The 25,186-nt window shown below is 38.5% G+C and overlaps 1 protein-coding gene and 1 long non-coding RNA gene across 2 annotated transcripts; both read right to left on the bottom strand.

Moving 5' to 3' along the window:
• Positions 1 to 16,739: 16,739 nt before the first annotated feature.
• LOC145428522 (uncharacterized) lies at positions 16,740 to 18,220 on the bottom strand. Its single transcript, XM_080300784.1, has 3 exons — positions 18,069 to 18,220; positions 17,533 to 17,622; positions 16,740 to 17,092 (listed from the first exon to the last, which is right to left on the bottom strand). Exons 1-3 carry the CDS (start codon positions 18,171 to 18,173, stop codon positions 16,877 to 16,879), a joined length of 411 nt encoding a protein of 136 aa, XP_080156910.1. The 5' UTR covers positions 18,174 to 18,220; the 3' UTR covers positions 16,740 to 16,876.
• Positions 18,221 to 18,354: 134 nt separating this feature from the next.
• Positions 18,355 to 19,278, bottom strand: LOC145428523 (uncharacterized). The gene is made up of 2 exons (XR_013908810.1): positions 19,147 to 19,278; positions 18,355 to 18,401 (listed from the first exon to the last, which is right to left on the bottom strand). It is a non-coding gene; the product is annotated as an uncharacterized LOC145428523 (long non-coding RNA).
• Positions 19,279 to 25,186: the final 5,908 nt, after the last annotated feature.

Genomic DNA, 25,186 nt, shown 5'->3' with positions numbered 1-25,186 from the left:
GCAATAAAAAAAAAGGTACAAAGCATCTAACAGCATCAAACAGAAACAGTATTGACTGGGAAAAATAAAGGTTTTGGAGCTACCACAATATTACTTCACATGTAAAAGTAACTGGTTAACAAAGAAACAGATAAAAGTTAACAGAGACTGAATGTGCTCTTAACACAGGTCCACCACTCACTGCTCTCCCACTGCCCACACACACACACGCAACTGGTTTTAAAAAGCAGTGCAGCACATCCTGAATTTGCAAGAATATATACAACAGACCAAGACATCACCTATAGTATAAATAGAATTTCACCTTTTAAAAAACTTTATAGTTTATAGTTTCATAAGCACAAAATAGTATTTGAAGTTAGGCGTGACTGATTATGGCCATGAGTGGTAAAGACAGGACTGCATTTTCAAGCTAGCAAACGTTCTTGCTTTCTTCTTAACATAAAGAAAGCAAGGAAATAGTGACCCATACTAAACAGACAAATAAAGCCATGAGACTGGAAACAGGCACTCCTCTGAGAAATGTGAATGGAATATTTATCCATTCCACAAAATATGACATTTTTTAAGCAGTGGGTTTTTTTTTTTATTAATGTTTCTTCAAAAGAAACAGAGTTCAAAACAGATAAGAATCAAAAGAGAGCTTTGCAAGGACCAACATATGTGCTGTTGTGCCACCCAGTTCTCACACTTAGTGCCAGTAGGTGTGGCAATAACAAAGACAGAGATCAGGGGTATAAAGAATAGCACCAAATCATTATGTGGTGACCCCATTTGAGTATTGTATCATCACATCTGTGTCAGTCTAGATCATCTTCAGCTAAGGCCAGTTTGTCAGAGCACAAACCCCTGCTGCCAAGCAACAGTACTTATGTGCCATCTTTCCTCAGGATCATCTTAAGGATAAAAGACAGTAGGCTGAAAAAGGTGGTTGTGATTCAGGGCGTGTAAAAATGTACTGTAGTAAAAATTCAGAAGCGACATGTCAAATGTTTTTAAAAAATATATATGAGGGAAAAATATATTATAAGTTAGAGCAAGAGGTATTAGTTGAATAGATAAATTGAATTTAAAAAATAATAATTAGTGAAAGATGGTGATTTTGTGCTTATTAGCTAAATAAGTGTTTTTATTGTTCTATCAGAGTATGATGAATACAGTATGATGAATAAAGTGTGGATTCTCAGATTTAATATCTGAACAAAAATATTTCATCAACCCCTGTGAAACAGTTTTCTATTTGCAAGGCCTTCAATGAATTAATCATAAAAAATGCAAGCAATGACGCATGAAGTCTTAAACTCATGAATATCACCAACGTGTGATTTTCCTTCTTTCTGGTTATATGCGTAGCCTTTATATCAGTTATCTTCAGTTTTTATTTGTGTGTTAATCTTTCTACCTTTAGTTTTTTCTTCAGTAAAATGCTTGTTCAGTCAGGATGAGATTAGGGAACTAACTTAGCTACTGAAGAATATTGCACTTTCTAGCTTTATAATACTCCCTGCATTGCTTTAGTAGCATTTTGGGTGATTTTCTATGTGTAATGAGAAGAACTTTACTGGATTTTTGCTAAAGTGAAAAGCAGCTCTACACACTTCAGAATGTGTTCTGTTTAATTATGAATTAACACTAGTGACGCAGTGCTGACAAAAACTACAAATGTATGTGCATTACACCACATTTTGCAGGGGATCTTGTATTAATTCAAATTACATGCCATTCCAAAAGTGCAATGGAAGCAGAGATTGACCCTTCGTTGATTGTGGATGAGAAGGCACAGTACAGTTTATATTTAGCATTTAAGCTATGCCTTTATTGCTCCTCAAGCATGGGATACTGTCATGGAGTGATTATGATATAACAGAAGCATAAGAATTGACACATGTGCAACAGTACAAGGAAAAATCTTACGCAAAGCAAAAAACAGAATTTGTAAATTAGTACACGTTTAACAAGCTTGAAAGCATCTGGTATACTTTATTCTTCAACACAGCCTGAACAAAGCTCTTGGGCAGCTTTGTTGTAATTTCCTTAAGTAGTCATCTCGTTGGAATGTCCTTCAGGCTTCTTGAAGGATATTCAGAGTTCTTCTTTGAATGTTGGCTGCCTTTTGTTCTATTCTCTGTCAAGATGATCCTCACACGGCTTCAGTAATGTTGAGGTCCGGGCTCTGGGGAGACCACTGCATAGTTGATACTGTTCCATTGTGCATCTATCCAGGTATGCTTGTGCTGCATTGTCAGTTTGTTCAGGATTGTTGTTGTGCTGAAAAAAGAAGCCACTGCCAATCAGACAACGTGTTTGTGGATTAAAGTCTGATCCATAATGACCTTTTACCAGACCTCCTCTGTACATGTTGATGATGATCTGAAACAAAATCTTCCCATTTGGATTCATTGCTAAGCTTTTTTGGCTAAAAGCTATTTGGGAATCACATTGTTGATACAAAAATGCTATTTTATGACTGTCAGACTGTGATGTCTTTGACACTTCCTTTGAGTGATACATAGGTCAGCGTTAAAACAGTTTAACAAACAAAACACAATCCTCTTAAATGTCCTCAAATAAAAGGGCAGGACTGACAATCAGTATAATAAGTGAACCAATATTCAAGACCACTTTAAAATATTACAAGAACGTCTGCCTCATTGGAGGTGAAACATAAAGAAAGAAGTGCTGTACTGCACAGTACTGTAAATTGAATGATTGAATAAAATCATTTACCACCAATTTAAACTGTGGATTTAATTTAAAAATTCATAGTGACAATGTTTCAGATGTTAAATTGGGATTAGGGTTAAATTAATGGTTAAAATGTTTGAAATGACTTGCTGTGTTATTATTTCATCATTCCAGGCTGGACAGCAAAGTATAATTTTACAGCAAAGTTGTTGATTCATGTCATTTGTGGTAAAGTATGAAAGAAAGTTCATGTGGAAAGACCTTTAGCTATTTCTGCAGTTGCATTTTTCATTGTTGTTGGAGTCAGCTGTGACTTTGCACATTTTCTCATGGTGCAAAGTCACAGCTACAGGACCCCAGGAAAAACAAAACAACAAACTTTAAAATTAAAGTTTGCATGAATAATAACCAAGACAGAACGTATTAACCTACAGAAATCTCTCAGCATGAGCAGCTTCCATTAATGGAGAGCTGAAATCTAAAAAGAACAATAGGCGACAGAGTGGCTTTGCCGGTTTGATTTCCTTAAAGTGGTTATGAACATGCATTCGCACATGCAGTCGGACTGATTGAGTGCAGGTGGCAGCGACAGAACTGGCTTGATAGAGTGCATGGGGTGAGATTCATCGGCAGGAGCGGAGCTACAGAACAGCTCGAGAATTAAGAAGCAAAGCCAGTTCCAGTTTAATCACGCACCCATCCTCGAGAAGAAGGGTTTGTTTTGATGGAAACACAATCATCTTTGTGAGTGCAGCTGGTCCTGAGACACTCCTCTTTGATTAAACTTGAGAGTACATTTGCTTTCTGTCCCTTCTACTCATACAGTAGGTCATGCAGCAACTTCTGTCCTCTGAAAGGAAAACTTGCAAATCACCCCAGCCTTGTTTTATGCATCCTTTCACTGTAACCTTTTACATCACCTTCCTCATTAATTGTGCCCTCAGCCACACTTGGAACAACACCCCACCTCTTGTTCAGATTCACAGTAAACATTTCCTCTACACCCTGCCCCTTGAGGTGACACAGAAACGCTATGAACAGGGCTTTGAACATTTGTTTCCTCATGATTAAACATAACTTGCACTCAGTTTCCTAATTTTTTTCCACACTCCATATTCATGTTTGAACTCTAAAGGCAAGCAAAGGTGCCGGGGTGTCGAGATGGAATAATGGGTTAGCTGGAGAAGACGCTAATTTACTCTACTCACCTCTTTGGAGAACCTTCCTCATTAATGTCCTCTTTAATTGTGTTTTAAACTTCCATTGATTCAGCACTTGCATCCCTAATCTCATTAGGTGCTGTTTTATGAAGGAAGGACAGTAGATCCATTCTGGGCTGCAACCACGGGCGATTCCATTTTATAACCTGATGCACTCCTCGCTGAGGCAGTAAAGGTTTACCCTTGAACTGATTTTTTTTTTATGTCTCTTTCCGTAATTACAGTAAGATGCTATTGGAGAAAAGAGATGAAATTTTAGCTCTGGTGTGCCAGAAGGGAAAAGAAGTCAGGATACATAAATACAAACATCACAATGTAGCCACAAGCTGAGCAATAACAGGCTGGTAAGTCAATATAACTGAAAAAAGAAACTTTTAGAAAAAGGAAAACACTTTTCACCAGCTAAAAAAATGAAAGATGCTAAAGGAGCCACAAATCACATCCATATACAAAGGGAATTATTATATTACTTTTTCACCAGGTGGATTAAAATTGCAAAGCTTTTAATGTACATATATTTCTCTTAATAAGTCACGATCACTGTCTAAATTAGATAGCAAATCTATTGTAATCAGGCCCACTGATGCACATATTGTAAGTCTCATATAAGCTATTTGCAGTTTTAGGATCGTGGAGTTAACTGGTTCACTGTTGCAGCTTCACATTAGTAGTATTTAACTGGTGAAATATGCATTGGCTTTTATTATGAATTTTACCAAGAAAATACAAGGTCATTGTTTGCAAATTTAGCGTGTTTTCCTGTAGTGAGTCTGCCAATCAACAAAACTGTAATGTCTTACAGCAAATTAGTTTTTCTTCCATTACTCCATGTAATGTTTAAGAGTCTTTTATGAAGAGCTTCAGGCAACAGGCTTTTTGAGCAAAGGTCACTCTCCCCCAAACTGTGTTTTTCAGACTCATTCCACATGCAGCATTAAATCCCAGAATGATGGAAAAAAAGGCCAATCTTTGTCTGCTTCATCCATTAAAGTGACAACACTTTGTTTTGCAGGTCCCAGAATTTATGATTAGTAGTATTAAACTGCATTTGCTTTTACCGCTGATAACTGCAGGTGACCCTGCTCTGTGATGTTTTAAGAGAGAGGGAACTTTTTGTTTAAATGGGCCATCAGTAATTGTGGAGGGCAGAATTTTACAAAAATATTTCAGTCATTCTATTCAGTTGATATTTTTTGTCATGCATGTTGTTTGAAAGTTTTTGTAGTTCTTCAAAATTGTTCAAAGTTAGCCAAATTGGATAGAGAGGCTCTAGCCTCTTGGTCACTGCAAGCCTCACAGTTTTCACTCCTCAACAGTATCCTGTTCTTGAGGAGCAACAAAAGCATATTTTAAAAGCTAAAAATAGCCTCTGTACATAATCTGTATTCACATCGACCATCATCAGTTGCCTGGAATAGCACAATAGAGCCACTCCTATCTGCAATGCCAAGTTTCCTAAACATATACCACTGAACATCATAGCCAAATACGTAAACTTTCATTCTATACCCCCAAAGGATTTTACTCCTTATGTTCTGAGAGTTGAGAATTCTCCCTGCAAGATTTGTGCCCAGCACTTCAAAACCCTGTCATTATAGAGTACTTTGAGTAAGCTAATGACAAAACAAAAAAAAAACAATTCTCAATTTAAAAATAATACGTAAAATGTGGAAAACCTGAAAGTTTGAAGACTTCCTGAATCCTTCTGCTTACTTTAATAAAGTATGTGTAGCTTGTAGATACTGCAGGTGGTATCAGTATCTGCTCATTTGGTATTTCCTCAGCTAGGCCTATCAAACCTACATTGGTCTCTGACAGATACTGGATAATGTTTTTGCTTAGAATCACTGCAGAATAGTTGCAGTTTCAGGCAACCTGCTGGAACTGACGATTGCTGATGTCAATGCAGAATATCTACAGCATTTATATTTAGCAGCTAAGCTTTTATTTTGTTGCTGCCCAAGTACGGGAAACTGTCGAGGAATGATTATGATATTACAGAAATTCTCTTAAGCTTACATATTAGTGCTTCTGGTGGAGGTGAGTTTGAAGAAAGAAATCAGTTTCAGACTTGGTGCAAACAGTATGGGCACTTTCCTCTCAAAGCATTGCTCTATCAGGCCTGCAGTGTTCAAAACATGAAGGGATAACTGATATCCTTTTGAACATTATAAGGAGCTATTTTGAATAAATTCTCATTCTAAGGCACCAGCACAGACCAAAAGCTTTCATAAATTGCTTATAAAGTGTTACTAAAACATGAATCACTGGATATTTTCTCTGTTACGCAGGTTAAGCACTGCTTAGCCTACTTAAGTCAAGAAACCTCCCAGACTCTGAACATAACTTCAAAGCAGGATAATAGTCATAATGAGTGTTTTTAAACAATTTTTGTGTGTGTGTGTGTGTGTGTGTGTGTGTGTGTGTGTGTGTGTGTGTGTGTGTGTGTGTGTGTGTGTGTGTGTGTGTGTCCAATTCAGCTCATTTGAAATATTGCCCATTTAAAAAACTGCAGAGAAGATGGCAACATTTCTATTTTGATTCAGGAAGTATTATATTAAACATGTAAAGAATGGAAGTGGAGCTGTTATCAGCTAAAGATCTGAATCATTCTCACTTTTACAGCTTGCTAATTAACCAGGAAAATTCACAATATTGCCTTTGTTTTCTTTCTTTGGATTATGACAATTTGTTTGTAGTGCCAATAGACTCACTGCAAACTGAACTGAGAAATAGTGTTGAAATTGCAGTTATTTTCAGATATCAGACAGGCTTTATTTAATCTGTTTGGTAAATGGATGGTTCACAAATGAGAGCATTTTCAAAATTTACTTTTTTGCATTAAACCAGCGGGAAACATTTTGACATGTGTTTAGTAAGTTATTATGTTTTAGTTTAGCGTTAATTGGTCCGACCTACTTAACACCATTGGGTTGTATCCCATTACCAAAATCAGTATAGGTAGGAGGTTTGTAATCTTATAAATGGGGGGAAAAACGCTCAGGTTTGTTTACTAGTATTTTTCACTGGCTGGAAGCTAATATTTAAACTGGATGGATGTGTTTATTAAAGTAGTTTCTGTTTTCAGACAGGGTGCAGATATATGAAACATGCTCAGAAATGCAGGGCTGCTCATGAGCAGCAATAGAATACAGGAAACATCAAATATGGCAGGCTAAATAAGAAAGTTCAGGCAAGGAAAGTAAAATGTTGTGAAGGAGACAGAGTGACATACAAAGTGAAATCTAGGTTAAGTGGGAAGACTGTCAGAGACCAGGCCTCATGTACTGTATGTCACGGAAATGAGATGCTGTTCTCTCCCCAGAAGATCAAAAGATCTGTCTGAAGAGACAGAACTTTTTCCTCTTTCCTCTCTGTTCTGTGGCAAATTACAGTTTTTAAAAAGAAGAAAAAAATGTGATCCATCAAAAAACACCAGAGCATGGCCATGAGACCTCCTTTTTATAAAAACCTGTAGTTGTAAGCCACAAATATACAGAACTATAGCTGGATCAAAGTGCTCCATTTCCAGGACCTCGCTCTTGTAAACTGGACTTCATAGGTTAATTTTTTTTAAAGTTAAATAGTTTTAATTGTGAATCAGAACAAGTTTGTCTCTATATGCATTATATTTGCTCTGTATTTTTTTTTCATAGTAGATACATGAACTAATATATTTTGACTTTGTGTGAAATACTACCAACTCACAACAGAACCTGTTGTTTTTAATTCACACCTGCCCCAACAGATGATTACAGATGACTTGCCTTCAGAGCAATCCATCTGACTGAACATCAGAGCAACACAATTATTACAAACATGCACAACATCTTGTACACACAAAGCACAATTTGACATTTTGACCTTGTGACATCTTTGTACTATAATACATGTCTCCTCTATTGGAGCATAAAACAATTTAGACAACAGCCTCTTTAAACCACTGAATACATTGTAAAGGTAAATATAATTCAGATGAGGAATTTTGTCAATGTGATGTAAACAAGATTAGTTCTCTTCACATAATTCATAAATTAACTATTATGGTTTGTGCAAGGAACTCAAAGGCAGGACGCGCTGGAGTTCAGTGTTTGTGATTTTAATGAACACATTCTAATTTACAATCCGTGAGTATTTACAGTAACTCAGAAAGATAAACAGCTACAAACAATGGAAGTTTTGAGTTTGATTTCCTTGCAGGTTAAAGTCCAGTTACCACCAAGCAAGCAAAGCTTCATTATTAAAAGAGCTGAGTTACATTACTGTATTTGTGTGGTCCAACAATACAGGAAAACTGGGGTTATATACTGTTGATAACTGTAGATGAACATCAGGTGGTTCAACACCTGAGAGAATGGCGAGACCATAACACAAGCATGATCTGATTCTCAGTAATATACGCACAAAAAATAAAATTATAATTTACAATTAGATACACAACATATATGACATATTATTGGATGTAGAGATTTTATGCTCTGGTGTTATTTTTTTATGTACGTTGCTGATTTTTTGATCCTTTATGTTTTGAGCACTATTGGTAGCTGCAAGTTACATCTGCTTGTTTGTAATACTACCATTTCTCAGCTCAAAATAGATATGTGGGAATTTGATTTTTTTTTACTCCTTATACGATCAGGATTAGCTGAAAATTTATTGTAAATCTCAAGTAATAGTTGGATTTACAATTATTAAAAATGTCATGACCCTTAAAAACTACATTTATATTGCTCTAATTGTGGCTGAGGTGTTATTGGTTGCCTCTTTAAATAGCGAATCTTTTTCTCGTGCCATTTTCTCTCTCCCTCTCTTCCTATCTCCCTCGCTCTGCCCGCAGTCTGTGTGTGTGTGTGTGTGTGTGTGTGTGTGTGTGTGTGTGTGTGTGTGTGTGTGTGTGTGTGTGTGTGTGTGTGTGTGTGTGTGTGTGTGTGTGCTGAATTTTCCTCCAGGTTGAGAAACATGTGAGTTCATATTGTTCCCATATAACTGTTGTATAATTCATGTATTTACAGAATATGTATTCAGTTCCAAACATCCAATAAATCTTCATAATGCACACACATTCATAAAATGATTTCCCAGTATTTCCCCACACATCCATTAAAACATAATCTATGTGTCCATGGACAGACTTCTGTCCCGAAGTTTGACATTTAATAACAGTTTAAGTATTCATTTATGTGGAGGAGCACAAAGGACTCAGAGTGTATTCACTGAAGAAAGAAATCCATGAGGGTGGTTTCGTACTGGTGTAATTATTTCTCTTCAGCTTGCATTTGAAAGAAAATCCCACAAACAAAATACCTGTTTTTTTTTATAAATAAATATGCAGAGGCATTACAAAGTTTCCACCAGGGAATTGCTGCCTTTTCCTGCCTCCATTGCGGCACAACAGGGCCCTATCCTGACACCTCCAGAGCAGCACAAAGTAAAGGTAATTAAAAAACAGTCGCCTCAGCCCCACCCATCCGTAAACATTGCAGACTGCAACCATTGTGCCACATTAATATGCAAATTGGAGAAAGGGCTGCAATCAGGGTGCTTTACTGATCCAGTTATTAAATCAAATTTCCCCCAAACAGGCATCAGGAGCTGCTGAGGTAGTGAATGGGTTTTCCCTCTTTCTGCGCATAGTAATGAGCCTTTATCAATTTTACATTCATCACGGGGGTAGGGGAGATGGAGAAGGCGGTGCATGATGGCACCACCTCCCCTGTGGCAGGCCACCTCGCTCTGCAGTGGCAGTCATTCGCAGGGTAGTCCATCAGTACAGCAGCCATTGGACACAAGGGTACCAGGATCATCATATCATCTTGCCTCTCTCTCCTCTCAGTTCTTCTGGGACCGCATGCACAGCTACACACCGAGATGACATGATCGAATTTTTCAACGGCATCAACAGGTGATGTTACACAGCAGCCAGAATGCTGCAGTCTCCAAGGAACTGCAGTGTCAAACCACTAAATTTGCTGGTGATTGTAGCAGACTGCAATTCGGTGTGAATTACAAACAAATACACCATGTGAGTTGAACACAGCATGTGAATGGACACTGACACAAAAAGTAGTCTCACTGGTGAGGCAGTGACACTTTGCTAGAGAAAATGAAGACGACAGGTTACTGTTGTTTCTTATGGCAAATGTGCACACACTGATAAAATGATCTTCCTTCAAACTCGTCTTCCTCAATATAAAAACACTGGCTTACAACAATCAAATCAGCGAAGATGAGAGCAGGTGAAATGACGGCTTCCTCCTGGGAGACGTGTGGGAACAATTGGATTGTTTCTCTTACGTGCCTTCTTTTATTTGTATCTGAAGTGACCTTGGGCAAAGACTAGAGTGTGGGGACATTAGCAAACCAGCAAGTATTGTTATAGCAATTACTAGGAAATCACTGGGCCACGGGGAGCAATTATGTGCTTTGTGTTTACAATCCAGCATAGGAGAGCGATGGGAGAAAAAAATGAAGAAGAGCAGGCACTGAAAAAATTGGGCTGTGGGCAAGTAGGAAAGCAAGAGCGCAGAATGAGGTAATAAAAAAGCAGTGTGCAGTGGCAGAAATGGGAGGAAGTCGGCAGTCAGGTGTGTGAGAGGATGGTGAGGAGGAAAGAAGAGGTATTTGAATGGTAGTGAAGTGGACACAGTGAAGTGTAAGTGTAACAACAGTAAGAGAGAAAAGTGGAGGGACAAAATAGCAAGTGACTCTAGAGTTTCTAGAGCCTGTGATAGCTTGGATTTCTTATACAGCATCTTGGTCCTTTGAGGCATAAATTTCAACTGTTTCTGTGTCACCATTGTAGCTGCGTACACTGCCAGATGTGAGCGGTAACGAGCTGGCCTGGCGACATGGTCAGGCTGAGTCTGGGGTTTGGCTGATAAGAATGACGGGGAGGAGGTCACTGAGCTCACTGTATTGAGACATAACCGTCGGTCAATTCAATTTCCTTAAGGACACAGGAGTCCAAGCTGCAATCAGAACATTTCATATCACAGTCAGGCTCCTCTTGCCCTTTCCCACAATCTCAGCAGAGAGGAGTTGGAGAAAGGAAGAATAATGAGAGAGGGAAAGAAAGAAAATAGGGGAAAAGTGTCAGAAGATAATTGTCGGGATGGGTGGGAAGTTTAGAGGTTACTGCAGTGGCCCAGAAAGTCTTAATTTCCTGTCAGCGTTATTCTAACCAGTTATTAAGCTCTAGCTGATCTCAAGAGGAAACGAAGGGAGGAACATCAGAGAACACGTTCACAAACAAATTCAGTAAAGCCTGAGTGCTCAGACAAAAAGGCTAACACTGTCGGGATGTCGGGATCTGTAAAAGAGAAGAATCGGTCTCTCCCCAGCGCTTTAATCTTTCATATCAGTGTGTGCTTGACTTTCAGAGGAGAGGAGGAGCAGTATACATACAGGCCACCCAGAGGATCAAACAGCATGCTGACTGCAACAGAGGATTCTGCAACAAAGACACCAAACCACCCTCAGATGCAGATAAAGAAAGAGTGGAGGATGACTAGGAAGAGCTGAGGCAAGGACGACGTATACAAAGCAGAAATCTAAAATTGACTGGAGACTTTTAGGATGCCTGTGGACACCCACAGACCTGAAACAAAATCAAAGATGTAAAGTTTTCATCATCTGCCTACTTAAAAACATGACCAAAATGTAGCCTTGTTTAAACTCCCAATTTTAGACAAACTTCACTTGAAATCTTTCAAATGGTCAAGCCTTTTTGTACTGATTCAGATGGTGTAATGAACCTTAGGACTAGGGCAGGGCAATATAGCCAAAAATATTTATCACGATATATATTTGAAAATTTGCGATAACGATATAACTGACGATATAATTAACGCGAGACAAAATACTTTACAACTCCACAACTTTATTAGTGCAAAAAAAAAATCCCCCATCGATGTATTTTCACTTAAACTAGCAGCTGGTTTTTTATGTGCATTAAAGTTATATAAAACATTTACAGTGCAAATGCAAATTCCTTGCTGACAGTTTAACCAAAAGGCATTTCCAGTGGAAATTGGCCGACATATCCTCAGCATAACCATGTATAATATCCAAAACTTAAAAAGAGGTTATACACACACAATACGGTAATATTATGTTGAAGCACAGTACATATTACTTTGCGAGGCTCTTGACTCTGGTAGCCGTAATGCTCCAACAATCCATCAAGCGGTGCGACTTTGTAGCTTAGCAAAGTCGTACTAAAATATTTTTTGACAGATTTTTGAGCACCGTGTACCACATAAAATCGGTTCGGTAATAACGATGGATATGTGCTTTGGTGTGAATCTGATGGACGAAAGCCAAACCAGTTCCACACCACTGAAGTTGCACCATTTTTATAAACCAATTCTGGTTCATCTGTTTCATTTAACAATCTGCTTTCGCCCTTCTCATTCTCCGTCGCCGCCATGCTTTTTCCGCCATGTGCGTATGAAAACAAAGGCAGTGCACACGCTTGTTTTGCCCATATTCTATCGCAATATTTCATTTTCTTATCATTGCCTAACATTATACCGGTATTACCGTGAACGGTATGATATGGCCCAGCCCTGCTTAGGACCACATTGCTATATGGGGTAACATTATGACTCATTTAAGCAGGGCTGAAGCAAAGAATCAGGATCATATCTCTCTAAACAATGAAGATATTGAAAAAAATTGATTCGTAATTTATTCACAGCAGAAAATGAAGTGTCTGAGTGTTGATTTGCTGACAACAAGAAAACCCAAGTCCGTACTGTGCCTGAACAATCACATACCATCACATATTAAAACAATGTGAGAGTTGATATTTAGTGAACAAGGGAAAATGACATAGTGTGCCCTTATTTTTCAATTATCTCAGTCTTATAGTAGTTTGTCTAACTGTATTTGCATAGATTAAATGGTGTGTGGGGGTGTGTGTATGTGTTTGTGTAAGAGGTAGGAAAAGAGGTTTGACTGGAGTAAGATTAAACCAGTTTGCTGTTACAATGGGCATTGTGTAAACATTTAAAAAAGAGAAATAACTTAATAAATACAACTGTTAGCTTTATTCATATGTAATCTCAATATTAGATGCTGTATTTGTATTTTTTGTCTGAGGAAAAATAATAGATGCTTAGGAGTCACGTTAACCCCTGTAGTCACTGGACTTACACCTCTGAAAACACTGAGTATGTGACCACCATTGAAATCGGTTTGTCAACAGTGAATCGTTTTAATTGACACTGGAAGTTTTCCTTTTCCGCCAAAAGTTTTTTGTTTTGTTTTATTTTTATCATTATTACAAACTGCATTAACCCAGACAGAAAAAAGAGCAAACAACAGAGAAAAAAAACAACAAAGCAGTCCTCCCAATCCAAACATGACAATCCACATCCACAAGTACAGGAAACAAAATACCCAGGCTCGCATAACAAAATCCCCATGTCAACTCAAAAGATACAACAAACCAAACCCAGTATGTTTTAGAGCAAAAATTACTCTGATTGACATTCTGTTAGATAAAAATCTTTTACAAAACTGAAAAGAGTCCCCAGACTTTTCCAGATGCCACTGTTTGTCTCCCTCTGAAACTGGAGGTTTTGATTAGCTGTATGTTATATAACCTTTTCACATTTTTGTGTTTTTACTTCTGTCCTAAAAGGATAGCTACAGCAACCCTGCAACTAATGACCAGTGATTCAGTAGACAGCTTTCCAACATTAGGTAATTAGCTCTGTTTAGCAAAGAACATCTTTACTGTTCCTCCAAATGGCAGGATTATGAACCCATTTAGACTGAATATACATAAATCATTGTTAGGGAAGAGCTTCTCACCAGTCACTATTCATTTGCTTGATAATGTAAATATCTAATCAGTCAATCACATAGAAGTAACTCAGTGCATTAAGGCATCTATAAATGGTCAAAATAACCTGCTAAAGTTAAATCCCAGCATCAGAAATGGGAAGAAATTGGTTCTTGGTGCAAGGCAGGCTGGTCCGAATATTTCTGAAATATTTCTAAAAGGTCAGAACTTATGCATAAAGTACATCAAACCATAAAGAACATAAAGAACATAAAAGCATGGATCTGTCTGGTCTTGTATCAACAGTTCAAGCTTCTGGTGGTTTTATGGTACTTCCAGAGGATAACAAGCACATCACACAGCTCAAATCATCTCAAACTGGTGTCTTGACACCATAACAATGAGTACACTGTACTCAAATGGCCTCGACAGTTACCAGATATAAATGTTATTCTGTAGTTTACAAACCAAAAGTTTGTTGAACTTTGAAGGGTAGCAGAGAAAATGGGTTCACACAAGTGGGTGGCTGAAATTATAGATGCATTAAAGAAACCAGATGCTGACAGAAGTATAAACAAGCGCTTTGTTGCAACAGCAAATTCATCAGCACTGAAAATGCAGAGCAAAGAGGAGAGGGATGAAGAGGTTGTGATGAGCAGCTGAGCAAAAGAAGAGCGGCTGATGAAATGATTAGAGTGTTTTGAAGTAGAAAAAGACAAGATATGGGATCATTATCAAGAGCCATGGAGCCAAATGCAATCACTGAGAATGTCTGCTTATTTACATTTATTCAAAAACTCAGCCTCTAGTGGTAAAAATCTGTAACAACATCAGTTGTTTCAGAATCATTTCCTCTCAAATATGTATTTTTTGTGCTGAAATGTACGTGGAACGTCTACCAACCCTCAGGACAGGCGTTCACTATGCAGATAACAAAAGGTTCAAAATTAGTCTTTTTAGATATTTCCCACTGATATACAGTTCTACAACTAGCTAATAATTCCACTTCGAACTATGTAGGACACCAAATGATTACAACTATGCAGTGCAATGTATTGCTAGTTGTTGCCACAGGAAAAAAAAAACTGAGGGAAAGACAGAGAGATGAGCAAGATTCAAGACAGCCAACTCTAATATTGTTTCACTGAAGAGAATCTCTTGAGTTTTATTACCAGACTTCAACAGCAGCTGAACTGCAAGGAGGCAAACATGCTGTACATTTTTTTATCTTCTTCTATTTCACCCCATACCCCATCCTCTTTGCTCTCTTTGTCATCTTTTTTTTCCTCCCATATACAGTATGTGACATCTAACACGCTATTTCATCCCTACTTGGCAAGCCCTCTGACTGAGTGCCTTATTTGCTCTCTAATGTTGTCAGGAATGCAGCAACCCTTCCTCGGGTCATTGCTTGAGGTTGAACTTGTATCTCACTGCCTGACAGAAGGAAAGGAAGGCCAAATGGAAAGTAAAGAAAGGAACGGGGCTCTTTCATGCTCAATAGGAGGGGAGAATAGAGACAGAGAGAATGCATAAGCAGAGCAAGGGGGTTGGGCAGGGATGGGCGGGTTGTGGGGGTTCACAGAAGAAGAGCTGCAATACTGAGGTTTTTAGCCAGAGAAAAGAGACAGCCAGTCTGTGAATACACAGCACTACCACAGTGGGTTCCCCACTCTTTTACAACCTTCCATCAGACTAAAATTTGGTACCTGACAGCAGCTGACAGCTTCTAAAGCAGGAGGCAATACAGAAGACCACATGGCACATGCTGTTTATGCAGGTCTCTTGCATATGTATTGCATGTGCACATCCATGCATGAAATAGGGTTTATAGCTGCTGACGGGACTAGAGCTATCTGCAAACGTGATGTATAATTACACTCTAAAAAAAGATCTGCTGGCTTAACGTAAAAAAATTAAGGTAACAATTTGCATGGATCTTTTTAAGTTACTTCAGCTTAGCCATTATAGCGTAAATGCCACAAGAGTTCTCTAGTTAGGCAAACTCTATTCCTTACGTACAAACAACATGATTTGCTTTGTCCTCTACAAGCTTAATTAAGTTGAACCAACTTAATTTTAATTGTTTAAAAAATTACTCCATTTAGTTATTAAAACTTATTTTTTTACTTTTATTCTACTCAGAAATATCCATGCAAATTGTTACCTTAATTTTTTTGAGTACTAATAACTTACAATAACTTATAACTTACAATTATACAATAAATTACACATTGAAATTCCAGTTTTATGATCAAACTGTTTATTAGAACACCAGTCCACCATTCCAGACTCATTGACATTTCAATAGCAGACAAAATTGTTGCCTCCATAAAATAAATGACATAAATCTGTCTCAAAAAGACTGAACATTTTGACAGTCATGCTCTGATTCAAGTTTGTTTGTGTTAAAGTGATAGTTTAGGTTTTTTTAAGTATGAAGTACATTGTGAGTGTATTACACACAGTAGACAGCAGTCAGCACATTCCTGCCACCAACACGCACGATAGGCTCAGTTTGTTTGTGTGACTTTGGTAAATCTGAACTAACCCGAACTAACACCAAAGTCACCAAATAACACAATTACACTTACTGATCAAGGCAGCAGGAGACCAGCAACTCCTGTGTGCTGTCAGGTAAAATTGCTGTTTTTGTCCATGGACGCTGGTGGGCCAGAGCGATTGAAACAACAAGCAGTAGAACTTCTCTTTCCTCACAGAAAAGGCTGTCTGATAGCAAAATAAAGCAGTAAACATATTCTTGATATAATGTACATTTAAACTGACATCAGTTTTATTAGGATGGAGGCTCATCTTGCGTGCCGGTGGCCCCGTCTGCTTCTCCGTAAGTGGAGCTTACTGACTGCCATCTACTGTGTGTAATACACTCACAATACATATGTACCTCATATACAGCCTCACTTCAAAAGACCCGAGCTATCCTTTTAAAGTGCATTATTTTTAACTAGGTGTACTTAATGCTCAACGCTCAACTTTACACCTACTGCCTACTGTACAGTATGTAACACAACACATTGCAAACAACAGTGGAACATTTCCCGTTTAATTTGAGGATAGCCTCACTCTTCACATTTTTTAGTACAACAGTTTACTTTTTAGTGACATTACCTTAGGACTGGCTTTCAGATCATCCAGCTCGAGGAATATCTTTTGAAACACTTCAAAAGTGTTTTTCAAAAGTGTTTTTCAGTTCTTTTGGGTAGCTGAGGTTGAGTGCATATATCAGCCCCATTAGCAAGGCACAGGCTCTGGGTACATCCAGGTCTGCTAGGACTTCTGTTCCTTCAAGTATGATCCTTGCGCTGGCTGGATCAGACGTTGTGGCACCTCTGGTTACAATCTTCATCACTTCATTGGTAATATCGCCGCCACCATCCTGGTAGATCAGAATCAATATAAATGTTTTAAGTAATCATACTTATACATGAGAGTAACACAAAATAGGGCTGCAACTAACAATTTTAGTTATCTGATTATGTCTGTGAAGGTTCTCTTTGCAAGCTCCTTTGACGATTATCTGATTAGTTGTTTGGTCCAGAAAATGTCAGAAAATGGTGAAAAATGTCAATGTTTCTCAGAGCCCAATATGATGACCTCAAATGTCAAACATATTCAGTTTGCTGTCATAGAGGAGTAAAGAAACCAGAAACGATTCACATTTATGAAGCTGAAACCAGAGAATTTGGACTTCTTTTTCTAAAATAATTACTTAAACCGATCAATCAATTATCAAAATAGTTGCCGATTAATTTAGAAATCAATTAATAATAGATTAGATCGTAGCTCTAATACAAAGTATAGTCATGTCTGATTTACCTGCTCTTTGAAGAGATCCTCCTCCTTTTCCCTGAGATACACCACTAAGCCACGGATAGCGACCTCTCGCCTTCTCTCCACAGAATCGTCCTGTGAATAAGAAAAAGAATGTCGAACTGCTCTTCGAGGAGGATGGGTTTTTGATAATTACATCCAAAAAAAAAAAAAAAAGGATTGACTTTATATGGCCTGAACTGTACCAATTATAGATTTCCAGTGATAATCAAAATAATGAATTGATCATTTCAAAGATCATTTCTCTGAAATGATCAATTCATGAACTTGAAAAATCCAGGTAACAAATAGAAAAACTGCAAAATCTTGCATATTACTCTGCCAATCATGATCCACATCACCTATAATTTGTTTTATTATTAAGTATTTATAGTTTTAATTGATATTTGTGCCTCAAGCTCTAAACAATAATTTGACATAGTTGAGTTGTAAACAGCTACCTTTTAAGACTCAATATCACCTATTGGAAAAAAAAAGTGGATTATCCTATTTGAAATAAACTACATTTCATTCATTCATACCTCTAGCAGCATGTTCTGGATGCGCCGAATGCGCATTTTTGCAGCCCCTCCTCTTGAGGACAGCAAGGACATTATTTTCTGAGAGTACTGGCCCAGCTTTGCCATGAATGTTGTCTCCAGGTTAACAGTGGTGATCCTTCTGAATTTTTGGTTTATCTGTATAAAAAAAAAAGGCACAAATAGGCACAACATGTTAATGTATACAATTTACTTTAAAAGAATACATACTGCAAATTATCTTATGGAAAAATATTTACCTGAACTGCATCAAAAAGAGCAGGCCATCTTTCTTTCAGGTCATTGATTTTTGGTGCTTGATTGACAACTTCCTGCCTGCGAATGGAGAATGTTATGTTATGTTTCCAAATCAAAGATATTTTTTCTTAAGTGATACAACTGCGCTTATGTATCTGCAGTTAACACCCAAAAGAGCAAAATTATATTTTATGTGCTAATGCACACTCAATGTAATGTCATTAAAACAACTAGTTTATGAATGTTACTTAAGATCTTTCCTGTGGCGTTTCTACAACATGGCGTTCGCTTCCTCGCCCGCGTTTTTTGACTGAACTTTGACACAGGCTGTTCTTCAGCTAGGGCTCAATTAACAAACTTCAATCTCACATAAAAATAACTCTAGGACTTAAACATCAAAATGCATCGATGTTAAACCGAATGTATACTCAGTAACCTACATTTGTTTAGTCATGAATGTAAAATGGCCCAGCCTTTTGCTGGTCAAACCTTCATCAACGCTGCAACGATTTCAAAGTAGAAAGAAGAAAAACATGTATTACCCTGTCTTTGCAGAGTTAAAACTACTGCTACAGAAGCTCAGTGTCAATTAACACCATTTGGCTGCCACCGTAAAACAAAACTTAACAAAGACTAATGTTACGGTCGAATTACTTCACAAGTTAGCCAGAAGTGTAACGTTACTAGCTTATCACCACCACTCGCCGAGGAAGAGTTTAGTGTTGTGTAAAAAGGATTTCTTGCAGTGCGTGTTGATAGAGTTAAAGTTAGAGTTAGAGTTATTAGCTGCTGTGAATAAAACAAGGCAAAAAATTGTACTCACCACAAAGCTTTAACGTTTGATAATGTTCCGTACAAAATGCCGCTTCTCTGCTTTCTCTCTTTGCCTCCGTTTCTTTCGATCAGTGGTCTGAGAGCACAACATGTCCGGGCAAGTCAGCCTTGTACTCAGCTTTTAAAGGACGCTTACGAGATTTTTAAGTTGTATTAACTGAATACACTTTCATGTTAAGTTAACACAGAAATGTCTGTTCAAAATCGATATATTACTGAGCTAAGACTGTTTTCTTTATTTTCATTTCGACCAACTCATTAAATTAAGTTATCAACTGATTACAATGTGTACATGCAACAAACTTAATTTTTTATGCAGAAAAAGCTATTAATTTTAAGCTTTACTTACTAACCCCATGAATCATTTTTTAGAGTGTAGGACTTTATTTGCATCAAGCTTTATTTGATTTGAATTTCAAACTGACCCACACACACGACAGTAGTTCATATTGTGACTGCTTGTTTATGTGTTTGCCTTTTTCATGATTCAAGAGAATCATTGTGTGAGAACAATCAAACTTCACAATATGCTCTAGTTGCCATATCAAAGAAAAAACCCTCAACCTCTATTGTGAGGGTATTTGTGAGTGTTTGTTGCAGCCATAGTCCACTTGTTCCCTTGAGCCTGGATTATACCTCCAGCATCTTAGAGTGCATTAGTGTCAGGTCCAAGTCACATAAATTTTATGATCAGACCGTGAGGTACTAGTGGACATATTGCATGCCTGCCTGTTTTTTGTGACCGCACTTGTCCAGGACTGAGGATTTAGATTACAATACCTTAGCTTTACATGCACGACAGATAGCCGACATCAAAAAAGTCTAACCTGAATTACAAGGCTGTCTTTTTGTCTGTGTAGATTCTCAGTCATCCAGGTCATAGTAGCCTAAGGAGTTTGGAAAGAAAGCGACTGGACCTCTTAAAGTTTCTTAGAGATGTTTCACCTCTCACCCAAGAAGCTTGTTCACTTTTAAAACCAAATGGTGGCAAGTCATAGTTATTTAAGCTCTAGTGCGGGTTCCCTTAAGAGGGTCGTTGACCCTCTATCTTTGCTAATTTTCTATAAATTTTTAACTTGAAGATGTCAAATTGTGATTGCCTCGGGGTCTTTAAATTATTAGCAACAATACAATTCAAATAGATAAATACTCAATTTGTAAATTGTTAAACTTCCGATAACTCTACTAGGTTTACATGAAATGATCAATAGATCAGATGCCACAGAGTTATACCACCACAGGCTAAAGACAGAAAAGTCTTCAACGACAACTGAAAGGTTAATTTTGCTGACTCACTGGTTATTTCAGACTCTCATGCCCATGGGGCTGTGCATAACTTCTAATAGCCTGGAGGTTTGCTTGACAAGGATTTGGAGCTAATTAGTGCTATGTTTATTGGCAGTTTGCATCAGAAACTATTCAATAAACTGCATTTTTCAGACAGTTTTGAGAGTTACTGCAGACAGTGAAGTTTAGATAAAGCTTATAAAGTCTAGCTGCTCTTGACAGTTTTCTTGTTTGACATTTTTTGTCCACAGCTGGTATTCTCAGTCTGTATCTTTGGCTGGCTTTTCCTGTGACTGACAGACAGACAGACAGACAGACAGACAGATTAAAGCAACTCCATTAAAAAAACATTCAGTCATAACCATAAATAAAATATAATCTAAATAATCTAAATAATCTGAGCAGGGCAGGGATAGCTCAGTAGGCAGAGTGTTCGCCCCATGATCGGAAAGTTGGGAGTTTAAATCCACCGAATGGCTATCCTCAGGTACCCTTGAGCAAGGTACCGTCTCTACACACTGCTCCCCAGGCGCTGGATAGGTAGTTGCCTACTACTTCAATGAGTGAATAGGTTAAACGCAGAGGACTAAGCAATTTCCTACAGGAATAAATTAAACATTATTATTATGAAAAATTGAGATAAAAAAAACAAAAACAAAAAAACAAAAAACAGGATGAAGAGGATAAAAAAAATTGGAGAAGGAGGGCAAATGTGTACAGGTGACTGATTTTTTTTTTAGTGGCGGGGAGAGTCCATTGCATGTGTGACCTCTAGACTCATGAGATGGTTGTCTGTGAAGGTTCTCAGTTATCCAGAACCTTCACGTTTCTGGAGGCACAACGTAGATAAGCCACCTTCACAGGACAAGACTCGGCTGCCATCTGCATCTAAAAGACAAAGGTCACTCTTTCGAGAATGCCAACGTTTGCATTTTGGACAGAGAAGATAGATGGTTTGAAAGAGGAGTGAAAGAAGCCATCAATGTCCACTGAGAATGACCTTTGAAAAGAGGCGGTGGCTTACGACACCAAGTGTCGGCCATCTACAGTATAACCTAGTTTTGAGATCCCTTCCCAGACACCATAACAGCCACTCACACCCTGGGCCATTTGACCTCAGTATATCACATGATAAGGTGGGGCTAGGTTTCACAATGGGTTCCACCGAATCTTTGGCTGATTGTGACCCACACCCGTTTTCACACCTTGCCTTGTGTGATTAGGTAGGGGATCAATAGGAGGATCTTGGGGTCACTCCCATAGGGACTCTTCACCAATTGCTCATAGAACTGAAGAAGCTTCATGAGAATTGAAACATCTTTAAGGAAACTTGGGCTTGTTCTTGTTAGCATCCATGAGCTGGACATTCTTGGAGTAGCCAGTGATGTTCCACACTCCCCTCACACCTCTCTGCTGTTATTCTTCTACAGCTCACACTCCATTTTAGCCTGCATCAGACTCTCACTAAGTTCCTGTTGCATACACCTGAGGTTCTACTTGTCCCACTCCTTGAATGGTTGATATTTCTGTTTAAGCAGTTCCTTAATGTTACTGGTGACCAGGGTTTATTATTGGTCACTAGTAACACAGACTAACTCTACAGACTGGATCCAGAGAGTCTCTGTAGAGCTAGTTTGTCACATCCAGGCTCAAAGGATTTGACAAGGAGGAGGGAGACCACACAGACACTTGGGAGGCTAGGAGATATTTTAATGGAATAAAGAAAAGAAACCCAAAAACAGATCGAGTGGTATGACTGCCATGGCTGAATGCACCATACCAGGACAAATGCTTGATCAGTCAAGCAGTAGGGGAGACCGGGGATAGTTGTAACATTTTTGACATTTCTGTCTGTAAATTGGAGCTCGTTTAAGGTAGTGGATTCAAAATGTAATGCAAAGTATTTACATGTCTCGGCTATTAAATAGTGCAGCTATTTTCTCTGCAGCACAATTACCCATTGCATGGTATGGCCCTAAACACAAAGAGTGAAATGTTACAATTAACCCCATAGTCTGGGTTAGGTGTAACATATCCTGGGGTGAAATGTAACACAATGAAATAAGGGTACTAACAAAATATTAACATGTAATCTTTGTTTATTCAACACATGAATGCACTTAGAGCCATTTATGTAGCTATGTGTGTGTGTGACAGAATGCAGAAATCTAGCTTTTGAACATATTCCAACCCCCCAAAAAAGACAAATTATGGAATTTTCTGCAACTGAATATTTCATTAATTTTGGTTGGTCTTCCTTGAGTTTGGCCTCATTGGCTCAGTGGGCATTATAACCTACAACTCTTGCACCAATTTTGAACATAACAACGAAGCTGAAATAATGTAGTTGTTCACCAGCATCGCAATTCCATTACTTTTTATCATGGCTTACCTTGGTGTGGTTTGCAAAGTGCTTCAGAAAGACGAGGAAATCTGTTTCTCACACCCATCCTGATTTATTTCCACTACCAGTACTTCCTACTGGTCCATCTCTGACACAGAGGTCTGCATAATTTATGTGTGGGAACACAAACAGTGGAGGAATTGTGTTGCCAATGGCATTAACCGCATATACAAAAGCGACCAGTGAACCTCTCTCTGCTGATGTCGTTGCCCCAACTTGTTTAATATAAGTTAAAGTAATAGTGTGGTAAGTTGTAACATCTGCATTATTGTTACAACTAACCCAGACTGTTGCTGTTACAACTGACCCAGACTCCTATAGCCATGAACTAGCTAACATTACAACCAACGGCTAAAACATTAGCACTAAAGACTTACACAGAATATATCCCCATAGACATACAAATAACACAATTTCAGTTTGATGAGTTTAACTGCAAAGCAGATAATGCTATTAAACATTGAAATAAAGTAGAAAAACTTACTTTTTGGCATACAAATTACTTTTTTTCGTGTTAAATTGTCTGTGTTTGACAAAATGTGCTGATTTTTCACATGTGATAGCAGAACTGACTTGAAACTTAGCCCTGATTGGAGAAATTGGAAGTGTTACAACTGACCCACGTTACAACTATCCCCGGTCTCCCCTATACACAAGAGTAAGGAGCAACTAAAGGAGCCAGCAGAGATTCATTCAGACCTGGCCTGCTCAGGTGTGCTGCATCTGAAATTGGGTCAGCTCCACCTACTAGACACCTGAAAGAGAGACAACAAAGTCAGCCCTATCATCACCCCCCCAAACTCATAGAACAGCGTTCTTACCCTGAGCCAAAGCGAAGTTAATTTAGTCCATGATAGTGTTCACCCAGCTATCAGTGTCGACATTTATGTTTTCATCCTGTGGCTCCAGCAGTCTGTGCACTTGAAACAGTCCCTGAGAGACTTGCTGGTCTCAGGAGATCATTTCCTGAATGAGCGGGTGATAACAGGAACCTCATTACACAGGGTTTATATGTGGGCTGGAAAAAAATCAGACTGTGATCTGATCTGCCAAGTGGTGGTAAAGCAGAGGCACAGTAAGCATCCTTCACATTAGCATAAAAAAACATCAAATGTCTTAATTTCTCTTGTGACATACTGTGCAAATACAGTCAGATGGCAGATGAGAGTGGTGTTATGGTGGTCTGGACTCTTGCAACGGTTTAATTTCACATTGAATTACATCATGTCCTATACTTTACTAGTCCCTAAGAACCCCAAAGCGCTTTACACATCCAGTCATCCACCCATTCACACACTGGTGATGGCAAGCTACATTGGAGCCACAGCCACCCTGGGGCGCACACCTTTTCACACCTTGCCTTGTGTGATTAGGTAGGGGATCAATAGGAGGATCTTGGGGTCACTGACAGAGGCAAGGCTGCCAGACACTGGCGCCACCGGGCCCTCTGACCACCACCAGCAGACAACGGGTGAAGTGTCTTGCCCAAGGACACAACGACCAAAACTGTCCAAGGCGGGGCTCAAACCAGCAACCTTCTGATTACAAGGCGAACTCCCAACTCTTGAGCCACGATCGATCATATCCCACCACATATCTGGTCTTTTACTGAGACAGAAGATCATCCCATATGCACACTAAGCTTTGCACATCATAATACTTGAAAATTGCACTCCAAAGCTGCGCACTGTCTCAGGAGCTATTTGGACCTCTCAGTACAGCACAATCTAATTCTCACAGACGGGATTCTCAGCCTGCTTTGTTGGTTGGCTTTTCCCATGCTGTGTCACAAATCTTACACATTTTTCTTTCTGTCTTCTCCAGATTAATAATGTTTCTAATATTGAACAGGAGAAGTCACTTAAATTTTTATTATCCTATATTACATATAGCCTTTGCAGTAAACTTCTGTGGAAGTACCTGCATTTTTTATTTCATCCATATATTCTTTTGCCCCTGTTAATTTGTATAAATACTGTATATAGTGGGAATGTGTCACATCTACATCAAAGAGGAAATACAAGCAATCTGTGTGATGCTGACAGCTAAATGTGAATGGGGAGCTATCATGATGAGTGAGAGATTGAGGTCATCCTGCATCCTGCATCCTGATCTTTGTTGAGGTCTTTCCAAAGGCTGTCACTTCATAAAGTGAAACAAGCTATTTAATCACCACTCTCCCACGCACATTTAAAAAAGAGGTGACATTACTGGGACAGACATCATAGAAAACAAAAATGTTCTTGACTACTCCCATAAAGCACAATGAGGTGAAAAAAACAATCTTGTATTTGACCTCTGAACATCATTTGTCGTTAAGAGAGAAGATTGTACACTC

The sequence above is a fragment of the Astatotilapia calliptera genome, chromosome 4, assembly GCF_964374335.1.
Source record: "Astatotilapia calliptera chromosome 4, fAstCal68.1, whole genome shotgun sequence".
Classification (NCBI taxonomy): Eukaryota; Metazoa; Chordata; class Actinopteri; order Cichliformes; family Cichlidae; genus Astatotilapia; species Astatotilapia calliptera.
The sequence above is the reverse complement of the archived record's forward strand: the minus strand, read 5'-3'. Positions and strand labels throughout refer to the sequence as shown.

Bases quoted from the DNA above. Each gene is read 5' to 3' on its own strand.
- LOC145428522 (XM_080300784.1), bottom strand. From the start codon at position 18,173: ATGGCAAAGCTGGGCCAGTACTCTCAGAAAATAATGTCCTTGCTGTCC. The intron at 17,623-18,068 runs GTATGAATGAAT...TCTTATTCACAG, and splicing joins TCCAGAACATGCTGCTAGAG to GACGATTCTGTGGAGAGAAG. The intron at 17,093-17,532 runs GTAAATCAGACA...CTGATCTACCAG, and splicing joins AGGATCTCTTCAAAGAGCAG to GATGGTGGCGGCGATATTAC.